We start from the raw sequence: 12,914 nt of genomic DNA, 5'->3' as shown, positions 1-12,914 counted from the left end.
TGACGCTTTATGCTATAGTGAACGAACTGGTACGTTACCGCGTACCTGCTCAGACCACCAGGATTTATTTTTGTATTTTCAGTGTATTTGATTCTGTGCCGTTTTCAGCTGGCCTGCTGAAGAGCTCTGCAAATATTGCAGCATTAATGTACACTTCTTCCGAATTCTAACGTTAGAGCTGAAGATGGGGTACTCCCTCCATTACAAAATTCTCATATCGCAATTTCCCCTGAATATATTTGTTGAAAAGGAATGTGTTGGTTGATTATATGTACGACAATTCGACGGTAGGAGTGAACCTTTACCCCAAGCAATGTTTATATACCATTGAGATTAAAGTCATGGTGTCTGGAAAATTTATTTTTACTCTTTATGTCTGGGATTTTTGAGGTTGTTCATCTTTGGAGTTTTTTAAAACGATTTAATTTGTCTTGTGAATGTTTATTTACATGTATATATGGCTGTTGTGTGTATGCGAAAATAAGATAAAAAATAAAGTTCCCGAGGTAGTGCAGAGAAAAGATTAAAACCTGTGAACCTTGTTCATTTTTGAGGAATCGTTACGTAACACCCCGTAGAACGCAGAAAAAAGATATTAAGAATAGTACACATATTTACATGATATGCAATGTTGTGGTTTTTGTATTGATAGGCTTATTATATTTTTTGCGAAACCGCAGTGAATGGTATGGTAAATGAATCTCATGTCATTAAGAATGTGTAATCTCTCATTCACGTCATGTTTCCCTCAAAGATTAAGAAACAAAGAATAATTCAACGCACAGTGAAAGACTTTCTGAGCTAGTATAAAATGTCAAAGGAAAATATTTTTGGAAACAAGATATCTCAGTTCAAGACCAATAGAACAAAATTACTATGCACCTTCCACATAATGTAGTAATATTTGTTCTAAGTCAGATGCCAGCGTTCTCATGATTGCATCTTTGTTCTCATCTAATGACATTCCTGTAAAGGAATTTGCCAAAGATATGACTTTGTAGATTTTGCTTATTAATTCTAAAAAACATTAACGCTCTTGGATATATAGCATGCGCTCCCACAATGGATACATTTCATACCAAGAAGCACCAATTACCTGCACTTAATTCTACATGCTTGAGACTCTCATTTATATCTTACACATGTAATGAAGACACCTGAACACCTGTGATTGTGTTTGCACTAAGTTTTAATAACTTGATCCGTCTTACTGTACCTGCTCTTATTTTATCCTCTCTCTCTCTCTCTCTCTCTCTCTCTCTCTCTCTCTCTCTCTCTCTCTCTCTCTCTCTCTCTCTCTCTCTCTCTTTTAACCTGTTATTGTTGCCTTCATAGTCCACCCGTCTGTTATTTCTCTCTGCCCTTCTGGAGCTCCTGTGATGCTTGAAAGGCACCATTAAACATTATTATGCCATTACTGCAAAGGTCAAGACATTGTTATTCAGTGATCGTAAACTTGTTTTCACAACCGTCTAATTACCGCTATTAGTGAATGACCTAAGTTAATTGCTGTTATTCACCTGTCGTCATTGCAAAATTCTGTGTTTGCCTCTCCAGTCATGTGGGAGTTCTAAACAATTTTATTCAAAAATTTTTTGGTTGTTCAGTGTTTGCTTATTTTTGGGGTATCACTAATGCGTAGACTAAAAGATGCCATATTTTTTTACTTCTATCGAATTTGCATTGAATTTCACTTAAGGATGATTTCTAAAGGGTAGCATAGAAAGGAAGGTACTAAAGGAGAATGTAAGAATATAATTCTCTCTCTCTCTCTCTCTCTCTCTCTCTCTCTCTCTCTCTCTCTCTCTCTCTCTCTCTCTCTCTCTCTTGTAGGGGCCAAACCGTCTAGGAGCTTCACGCGATTCACTGTACGCATTACTGAAGGATGTTTGCAACGCCATTTCGGCTTCTAGCTGCACCCACCTTTTAGGGTTTCACTTTACATTCATTCCAGCTTCCTTTCTTCCACCTTGCTGTCCAACCTCTGACCGTTAATAGTGCCAGCTGTCAGATTTTCTCCTAACTTCACCTTTAGATCCTTTTACTTCATCTCATTTATTTTCTGGATCTCTTTACCATGCTGTCTGACCATGCGAACTCCATCTGAATGGCTGACAGTGCGAGGGTGTTTGGCTGTTTAGCTTAAATTTCACGATTTAATCTCTCTCTCTCTCTCTCTCTCTCTCTCTCTCTCTCTCTCTCTCTCTCTCTCTCTCTGAATAAGTATACATGTTAGCTGTGAGTTTCTCTCAGTGATGAAAATGATTTGAGTAATATTGTTGTAGTCTTTAATTAATAGGCTTAATTGGAATTTGGGATGATTTTGCAATACATCTTGTTATTCATCCAAATTTTTTTTTTCTGTCTACAAAAAATCTCATAGTTTCAAAAACTAATACTACCGGCCTGGATGATTAAAGTGACCTTCAGTTTCCGTGACTCAGTGTATCAACCTTGCAGGGTGTCCACCTTTATTGTAACCCATTGCCCTTCGCACTGGACTTGTCTCTCTCTTGTTTGTATTTATGCACGTCTGGTGTCTTGTTTTCATTGTCTGTCTCCAAAATATGTCACAGTTTCCCGTGTTTAGTGTTCGGTGATAAGCACTGTATCAACCTTGCCACTTCTCTACCTTTATTTTTTAATTTTGTCATGTACCACGAGACGCTAATGTTCTCATTGTATCCAAAGATGTTAATGATAGATTTGAATGAAAGTATGTGGATGAGTGGGCAGTGGATCGGGGAGGAGCCAAATAGATTTTGACAAGGATTCAGAATATACGGATTAAGATTTTTTGTTTCTTTTTCCGGAACATTTTACGGAAGACACTCTTTGTCGCGCAAGTCCCTGGCTAGTACTTGACGATATTCATTTAAGAGAGTAAAGCACTGTGTAATAATACTGTTCGTTGGAACGTGGTAGAAGCACAATAGAATGGTTGTCGGAGTGAATGTGGAGGCTGGAGGCCAGGCAGTGTTTTAAGAAGCGGCACGAAAAACCTGCTTCTAAGCCTACATGTAATAAGGGCGAAGACCGGTTGCTGGCCTTGGGTCAGGCGGTTAGAAAAAGACAGAGGAAGTTATATATAGGGTCAGGTTACTGGGAAACAGTCGATATGGCGCAACAACAAGGAGAAATTACCCGAATTGCCATTGGCAAACTGAAGTAGGTGTGGTTTTATATAACCAGCGCCAGGACAAATGCTGAGGAATGAAGGAGCGTTACCGGTATTTGTTTTGATCTCACTAGGATAATATAGCGTGGGAGGAGGTTTCATATCGGCGAAGTTAAATATAGAAGATAATAAGTGAGAGGCTAAATGAAGGAAGCTGTAGACTTGCTTCTTGACAGAACGGAGTTGTGCCTCGAGAAAAATCATAAATGTATAATAATAATAATAATAAAAGGCCTTTTTCCTCAGTGTAATGTAAACCAAACTAGAATCGAAAGCATTATCACTCCGAACTCTAAAGCTCCGCGATTTTCACTTCAATTTTTCTATATGAGCTTTCTATAATATTCCAGTGCTACCACATTCTCCCTCCCCCAATTAATACTCATATTGCAAAGGCACCACATTGCTTGGTAAGCAAATATCTGAACTTGTATTTCATGTGACAGGGATTTTTTCCTATCATGGTTTGAAGGGGATAACCTTACTCTCAACTTTCAGGGATTGTTCGCGTTATTGGAATCTACAAGAGGTTTTCAAAAATTATACTTGCGACATAAATTTAGGGATGATGCCAAGTCTTTTTCAAATTTTATGGTCGTAATTCGCATGTAGAGATTTTTAGCGCTCATGCAGAGAGGGCAGTTCATAATAACATTAGTGAAGGCAGTAGCAGCAGTGCTATTTGTAACGTTTGCCTCTGCTACTGCTACTGCTGCTGCTTTTCTAAGGCTTCAAGATATGAGATTTTTTTTTTATCACAGAATATTAAGAACCTAATTAGATTCTAATTTGCCATCATCTCTCGAAGGATCTTTCCTTCTTATCCCTTCTCGGCAAGATTGAATTAAAGGTAATTTGTTTAATCTCCGACCATGGCCTCAACTCCTCCCTAGATTTTCGTCCTTTCCCACGCAGCGTCTTCGCTCTTTCTTATCTCTCTCTTTTTTTTTTTAGCTTAGAAGTGTGGTTAGAAGTTAGTTGAGATTAATCCGGCCTTATGCCAGCACATGCTCTTGCCCAAAGTGCAATTAGGTGTCAGGGTTGCCACCTCTGGACTAGTTCCAACCAACCGGAACGATAAAGGAGCGTTGTTCTTTTCCTCCGCGGCCTTGTGATACCCGTCAGGCTACCAGGTGACAATAATGCTTGCTTCGCTTGATTTGCTGCCAAGCTATGGAATTCTCTCTCGCATTTTCCTTGTTTCCCATAAACTCCCCATTAGGCAGGTGTATCAGTTCCTTTGTGGCCAAGTCCCTTACCTTTTTCATTTTTCTCTTCCCATTATTATTTCTATCAGGCTTGGGCAGGGACTTCAGAATAACCTGTTCTGTTGGCTTTTTACATTACAAAAATAACCCTCATATTACTCATTACTCGGATTACGTGTGTGAATATATATATATATATATATATATATATATATATATATATATATATATATATATATATATATATATATATATATATATATATATATATATATATATATATATATATATATATATACATACATACATACATACATACATACATACATACATACATACATACTATATCTTATACATATACATACATAAAGTTAAAACTCTGTCCCTATGTTGTAAAAGCGTTTTATGCATTTGTTTCGTGACAACCTTGTTCAAAAAATCATTTCTTTATGGTATGTGTTCCATTCAGCACTTGCGTCCAGTGCGTTTGACACCGATGGTCTCTAGGGAGAAAGCAATTGATAATGAAGAAAGGACAAAAAACACATTGATGTAATATGTCATCTCCGTTTTGTATTCTGTTTCCAGAAATTACGGATCCTGACTAAAAGGAAGTCGCTTCTTTATTTTTAATTCAGTCGTTTACTCAATTTCATGTTGATCAGAGACTTGAATTTTTTAATTGTGATGAGTACGGACAGTGAAATATCTGGATTGAAAACAATAACATCCTGAATTCCTTGGCGGAGCCTAGTCTAATAAGAACTACGTCAACAGCAACAACAAGTGTAATAATAATAATAATAATAATAATAATAATAATAATATAGAAAATGACGTACTGTAGCTTCAGTATATGCGATGATAACAGCTGGAAGAAAAACGTGAGACAGTGAATAGGAGCAATTTTTGCTATTGTAAACAAGGAACACAAACTTATTGAAAGTGACGGGAAAACTTTGTAATATACTTACGCAGTATGTAGTTCATTTTGCCGTTGTTGAGATCAGTTACTTACTAGTAAATAGCTTAGAGAGAACGAAGTGATGTTGTCGTGAAGAACGGAAGGTGCAGTACTCTTAATATTTACAAAAATGGTGGGGACGAAAAACCCTTCATGCTAACAGAATTAACGCGCCGATTTGCTGAATAATGTGCATTACAGTGCCAGTTTAATAAGCGCTAGTTAATCTGGGACTTGAATGGGGTACCGAGCAAAGTTGAAATGGCAAAGAATTTGGAATTCAGGCCAGAGGCTGGCAGCTGGTAACCACAGAGTCAATTAGAGCTAATTGGCAAAACCGTGTAAAGGCCTTGAAGCCTGATAAACTGAAGGTTAATTCAGGTATTGTGTTGTCAGATCATTCGTCTGAATAACTCCTCTCTCTCTCTCCAACGAACTGGCTTTGACTGAAAAAGTTTTGTTTTGTATTCTTTCTGCTGTAATTTGTAATCTTTAATTCTGTCTTGTGTTCTTTCTGCTGTAATTTGTAATCTGTAATTCTGTCTTGTGTTCTTTCTGCTGTGATTTGTAATCTGTAATTCCGTGTTTTGTTCGTTCTGCTGTAATATGTTAACCTTCATGGAAGATTTCGGTTTTGTATCTTGCAGTAATTTTTGCAAAATCGTGCATGGACTATTACATAATTCTCAACAGCTTTTGTTATTTACTTTAGACATTCATCATCATTGAACTGAAGTTCAGTGATGATGATTTAAGTGCAACAATTTTTAGATTAATAACATAATATAATTGCACCTACTAGTATTTACATCCACTTGGCCAAGTGTGAAAGGGACCTCATACTTTATTCCATTCATTAAAAAAACAGAATATATCTAAATGCAGTGAAACTGGTTGATACTTTCAAAAGTGAGTGAGCTATTAAACATAGCACAATTTACCTGTCCAAACCATTACTAGTGTGACTTGTTCGTCCCAGCTAGTCCAAAGAAATAGTCCAGTGCTCCCAAAAATGTTGTTATCACTTTTACGTTCTATATTAAATGTTTTACCTTGTCACACACAAAAAAAGAAGTGAGAACTGAGAGGGGGATCCTAGTGCTCTTATGCAGCCCAGTTTTATAATGGCTAGATTATAGGAACTGGGGAAAACTAAAAACTTGATTATTTGTAAAGTCGTAGTTATTCATGTAATTCTGCCTAATTTACAGTATAAGTTAATTAGCAAAGGCGGTCAGTATTCGTATAACTAATTACATTAGTTAAGATCTTTTGAGCTTTGAATCTTTAGAAAAAAAAATGCTCGTATAAAAGCCGAGGAATTTTTATGATGATTTCCCATCGTTTCTCTTACATTTAAAATTTAGTGTATTTGTTACCCTCCTGTCATTCCTTACACCGTCTTCTAAGCAGGCAAACGTAGAGATCTCTGTAACATCTTTTAGAAATGGTTTATTTGAGATGGCAATAACAGTAACTATAAATGTAATATAATTATCGGCGAAAGGTTGATATGATATGTAATAAATTAGAATAGGGGGCACAATAAATTAATGTTTATGCCATTTATTGAGATACGAGAGGGTGCACAGCGAATGAAGGGATCCAGTCGCCGCGGAGTGATTGCTTTGGTCATTTCACGAAGCCATTAATGTCGTCTGTCTCCATGATTTTTATATAACGTGGCAAAATTAGAAAATACTAAATTATTTTATTATTATTATTATTATTATTATTATTATTATTATTATTATTATTAAAAAATACTCATAGTAGCATGAGTCTTAAAATGCAGAGGCAAATCCAGTTATGTATATCTTTAAATATATGTACATATATTTAAAGATAAATTAATATAGATAGCTTTTGGGAACTTGTTCGGTTCCTCTTTTCAATCTCAGATAGATTGAAAAGGGGAACCGAACAAGTTCCCGAAAGCTATCTATATTGATTTATCTTTAAATATATGTACATACACATAACTGTGGATTTGCTTCTCCATTATTATTATTATTATTATTATTATTATTATTATTATTATTATTATTATTATTATTATTAGTGTTGGTGGTGATAACAGCAGCAGCAATAGTAGTAGTAATAGTAATAGTAGTAGTAGAAGAATTAGTAGTAGTAGCAGTGGTAGTAATATATGGGAATACTCTTTCAGAAAATTTGTTCAGATTTACGTCGAGACCAAAATGATAAAATGGGCTTTGTCTAGCCTTGGTAAATGGCTATTTGGCAGTAGCATGGTCACTATATTTTCTGCAGTAATCATCTATGTTATGTTTGTCATCCTCTTCATCTTCTCCATTCCCAACTTGGTGGTGTTCCTTGGGCTCTAATTGAATAGCTATTCTTTTCCTATTCATTATCAGAGAATCTCTTGTGTCTACATCTTCTGTTTATTCTTTCGTTGTTTATTCAGCATTCACATTTTTACTATTGTCTCCTTCGCTTGGCCATCTTGTTTTTTTATTCATATTCATTCTTTCGTTTCTATTGTTTTTTCACATATAAAAGGTATAAATTTAGTTCTTGAATATCTCCAAAAGAAAAAAAGGACAATTTCTCCATATTTCTTTGCATGGAGGCCCATGTAATTCTCCCTGTTCAAACTTTCTTTTTATTTCCTGCTACTAAAGAATTACATTGGCCCTACCTGGCCTTATTGGAGATACTGCTCTTATGTTTCAGCTGGACCCACCTGCTAAAATGTTATGTTTTTCATGCTGTCATATTCAGGGTGTTTCTTCCTATATTTCCCTTCTAAATAGGATTGAGTCTATTGCAATGCATGCAATCAGTGAGTGGGCGTAACCCGTCTGTATATCTTTTCTCTTTTATACTGACTTTCTGTCCTGGTTCAGCTCCTTTGTCATACCACATCCTCGGGTGTTTTAATAAGAAATCATTTGTTTGTTCCCTTTCCTTTACTACCAAGCTTTGGAATTCTTTCCCCTCATTAGTTTTCTCGATTCGCGTTTTTCGTTTTTCTTTATGCCTGGGTTATTAAAGGGCTTTGATATGGTATACCATTGAGTGTGTGTATTGTTGATATGTGTTGAGTGTAATTTTGAATATATTGAAAACCCCTTGGCCTATTCATTCTTGTCCCAGCAGAATCCCATATTTAAAAATCGGTTACCATGGTTGACCACCTGAGTTGTAGGGTATTAGCAACATTATTAATCAAAGGAGTCTTGTAGTTGAGGCATTATGGTAATATTTTTCTTTTCTTTTCTTTGCAGCTCAAAGGAAGCGGAACCCAGCAGTGCCTACCATAAGACACAAATAGAAGGGTCGTTCTCTCTCCCCCCTCTGTGCCAGATGACTATGAAGTTGAACACATTGCACATCTTTGTCCTGTGGATGTTGCGCTAGAATGAGATGATGGAATCATGATGTATTTGATAAGGCACAAAAGGGAATGATGATACTTGGCGAAGGAAAGGCCCAAGTATCTGGTGTGATCGGATAAACAAGTGTGCCGGATTTGAAGTGGGGAAATTTAGCACAAAGACCAGAATAATAATGGTTTGCTATTACGAAAGGGGTGAAATTGAGTGAAGAAAGGAAAACTTAGAAGTTTAATTAGGTTATAGTTCACAGGTGAAGGAACACAATTCAAAATGTCCAGAACGAGCCGAGAAGACGTGGACAACGACTTCCTGGGCGTGCTAGTGATCCACCGTGTGTGTGACCCCTTCGCAAATAGCAGCGGCGACGCATCTGAGCAGACGTAATGCCTCCCGGAGCTAAGATTAGGGACTCGTTCGTCGTTGCTCGAAGTGCCTCTTGGCCGAAGAAAGGTCCTTTGTGAGTGCGAGAATTGGTTAGGAATTTAGCAGTTGTCGTCGTCGTTATTATTGTTGTTATTGTCATTATTGATTACATTCCTCCCCCGCCCCTCTGCCTCATTACTCCTCCCCCTCCTGCTCTCCCTCGTTCTAGATCCCGCTGGATTCAGTGCCACATGCTTGAGAGTATCTCAGTGCCAATCAGTAAACTTCCTTTTTACAGTTTTTCCATGAGCCGTAGCTAACGATCGATATGTGAATAGTTAGATTTTACCTATTCTTTATTGCTCGATTGTACAGATCCACGTCATCTCTTGATGATTTTCACAATGCGTTCTTCAATAAAGATAAGTGAAGAGATTGGGATGTATGTGTTCTGTAGATTATCTTTATAAAAAAAGACAGTTTTCTTTCGACGGCCTCCTATCAGAAGGTAGATCATAAAAGTAGTCTATCTTCCCGTTTTATACATCAGCTGATCATATTGTTTGATGAATCCCCTCTTGGGATTGAGTGTCCATCGTAGTCAATTCCCCAAATGCATCCCTTGAGAAGGACCGGGTCAGACTTCGCAGAATTGTCAACGGCATTACCCACAACGATGGAGAATTCGTCGTCGCCGTCTGTTCGTGAGTGAGAGATCCAAGCGAAGGAGCGAAGAGGAAGCCACCATGTTAGGCGGAGGACCCGCCAGGGCGCGCAGGGCGCCCCTGCAACGCTCTGACACGGCGCCGGAGGAGCTGGAACTCGAGCGTCGCCTGGAGGCAGAATGGAGGCGGAGGTCGCTGGCCCGAGCCAACTCGGCCGACCGCCCCTCTTCGGCCGCGCCGCCCCGCACTGCCTACACCCTTCCCGCGGCCTTCCCAGGTAAGACGCGCCTCCCACGACTTTCATAGGTCATGATGAATGCGATTTCGGTACGATGCAATAGCTCATTCATGGAGACCGGTTTTCGACATCATGCCATCTCAAAAGCACTGTCAAAAAAAGTTTTAACAAGTTTTTTTTTTATTAAACTATATAATGAAGTCGAACAAAGATGAATTAAATTTTCTACAGAGACCAAATGAGTTTAGAAATGTCATATTTTTCATATTAGACAGATATTTTTACAGACACTCTCTGGAAACATTTTCTTACTTTCCTCCGTAGTAAAGCTTCTTAGGTTAATTTTGGTATAATGACCAAATACTCTCATTGGGTCTCTTGTATATATTATTATATGTTTACATATTAAGATATGTAGAAATTTTTTAATACACTTGCAGATGTGTAAACATGCACAAACACATTATACACATATGTGTATACACATATATATATATATATATATATATATATATATATATATATATATATATATATATATATATATATATATATATATATATATATATATATATATATATACATACATACATATTTAATAGGAAGTTTTTGCTAGATTTTACTTCACGTATTTAATACCTTCTTTCAGACCTATGTATTTTGTTTTGAAAAAGTCAGTTCAGCTGCCTTTTATTAGACGAACAAAAATACTCATTTCGCTTGTTAGTCAAACACAATTCTCTGCAAATGCATTTTGATTCTTGTACAGTAATTCCCGTTCATGGTGATGTCAGCCATCTTTAAGTGCCAAGTGTTACGATTCGTACCCAAATCGCATTCATTCTACTTTGATGATAATAATTAGCCTCCTTTATCTCTTTTATCCGTAGAGAGAAAAGAAAACAATTGTCGTATAACCATTAGTTCTGTTGTAACATTAAGTAACTTGTAGAATAATAATGTATTCCCTCCCATCCCCTTTTATAGATTCATTCAACAGTTCAAAAACAGGTCAGTAATTCTGTCTGTGTCGTCAGCTGTCCTTTTCATATTGATTCTTTTAAGACATACTTTAAACAATTTGATGTTTAAATCAGCCAGTTCGGCTCCTAAGTTCAGATTACCAGATGCATTTAATCTAAATATAACTGAAACTGCCATTAACATGTCATAAAAGTTGTTCTACTTCTGAAAACTTTCATTGTTGTAAAAAAACGACTTAAATTGATTCATTAACACAATGAATGTTTTAAATCCACGCTGTAATCAAGAGTATTTTGATTTATGGTTATGTGTGCTCGATATTGTCTTTCCATCCTTTCCTTGAAACCTTGTACAACCAATTTTAACGTCCCTCTTTTTCAACCAAGGGTCAAAATTTTACCAGAGGTTCATTTTAGATTTTTTCCCATATTTTTTAGGCTAAATTTTCCGAGGTAATGATATTAGCATTTCGCAAAACTGTGTTGATGTGTTACTTTTTTTGCCGTTCTTACTGGTACAGATGCCATATAGAATTATGCTTCCTCAGGTAGTATATTACAAATACAGTGCAGTTATGTTTGTCAAAGTGTTAGCGTCTTAATTGAAGGTAAGGTATTGTGTTTTTCAAGGATCTCTGAACATTAAGAAAATGCTATAGTTGAAACCAGTGTTGCTGAAGTCTGTGGGGAGTATAAACTGCAACACTGATTGTATTTCAGTCGTAACATGCCATTATTATGACAATAGTCACATGTAATGCCCTCATTGTATCACAGTCATAACCAGTGATGACTATCATCACATCATATTTTTCACTCCTAATACCTTCAATGTGTCAAAGCCATCACCCATAGTCTTCACATGTAGTGCCCTCATAGTAGCCAAGCCATCACAAATGATGCCCTCACTGCGTCATACTTAGCTCACACTGCCCTCATTGTATCACATCCGTCACCTGTAATGCACCGTTGTCTCTCGGCTGCAACTTACAACACATCGGTTTTATCACAATCATCGTCTCATTCTTCGCGTGGAACGCCTCATCATATTCATTCTTCACAGTAACTCCCTCATTTTCTTTCATGTCACACCTTCATTGTTTTTCAGTCATCGACTGTAATACCCCTCATAATATCAGTCAGCATCTGTAGCACCCACGTTTGATCCGAGTCATCATCCTGAACGCCACCATTGTATTTATGTGAGGCGGATCGCAACAATTTGCGGGAAAATAATTCCTGCGAAACATTATTCATTCACGAAAGCTCATTTATTAGCCACCGGATTATCCTGAAATGTTTGTGGTAAGATGATTTAATTATTTTCTGAGTGAAGGCTTTTTATTTGTTTTATATAATTATATTTTTCAGCCGATGCAAGCCTTAGTAGGTATTATTCAATCTGCGTTAGATATCATGAACATTGCCAGATAATCATTTTTACTTTGTTTATGGATTTCCAGGCTTGATGCTTTTTACGAACGTTTTCTTAATTTGGAGGTCATTCAGAGAATGGTGAATTAACTGCTTGCTTGGTCATGTAAGAGAGAGAGAGAGAGAGAGAGAGAGAGAGAGAGAGAGAGAGAGAGAGAGAGAGAGAGAGAGAGAGGACGGTAGCAGCCGAAGTCCCAGAGAGAATTCACGTTGATTAATCTAGTTATGTAATTTTTTCTGTTGCCATTAATGAACTGAATTTCAGTCTGGAAGCATAGAACTGGCATTCGAAATTACGATCTCTCTCTCTCGCTATCGAAGTGGTGCTTGATGTGGATAATTATATATATACAGTATATGTATGTATATATATATATATATATATATATATATATATATATATATATATATATATATATATATATATGTATGCGCATTTATGTATACACACACCACACACACACACACACACACACACACACACATATATATATATATATATATATATATATATAT

At 36.8% G+C, this 12,914-nt stretch overlaps 1 protein-coding gene across 5 annotated transcripts in view; it reads left to right on the top strand.

The window, feature by feature from the left end:
* Positions 1-12,914, top strand: part of LOC136839138 (43 kDa receptor-associated protein of the synapse) — a 555,854-nt gene that overhangs the window by 315,958 nt on the left and 226,982 nt on the right. For 4 of the 5 annotated variants that reach the window (XM_067104812.1, XM_067104811.1, XM_067104810.1 and 1 more), the window contains exon 3: positions 8,605-10,020. In XM_067104812.1, coding sequence (XP_066960913.1) covers positions 9,825-10,020 — 196 coding nt within the window. In that variant the 5' untranslated portion in view covers positions 8,605-9,824. Of the gene's footprint in view, positions 1-8,604; positions 10,021-12,914 lie in introns of those variants that run through there. The other variant, XM_067104813.1, reaches the window with a different exon arrangement.

This window comes from Macrobrachium rosenbergii, chromosome 6 (assembly GCF_040412425.1).
Source record: "Macrobrachium rosenbergii isolate ZJJX-2024 chromosome 6, ASM4041242v1, whole genome shotgun sequence".
Taxonomy (NCBI): domain Eukaryota; kingdom Metazoa; phylum Arthropoda; class Malacostraca; order Decapoda; family Palaemonidae; genus Macrobrachium; species Macrobrachium rosenbergii.
The sequence above is the reverse complement of the archived record's forward strand: the minus strand, read 5'-3'. Positions and strand labels throughout refer to the sequence as shown.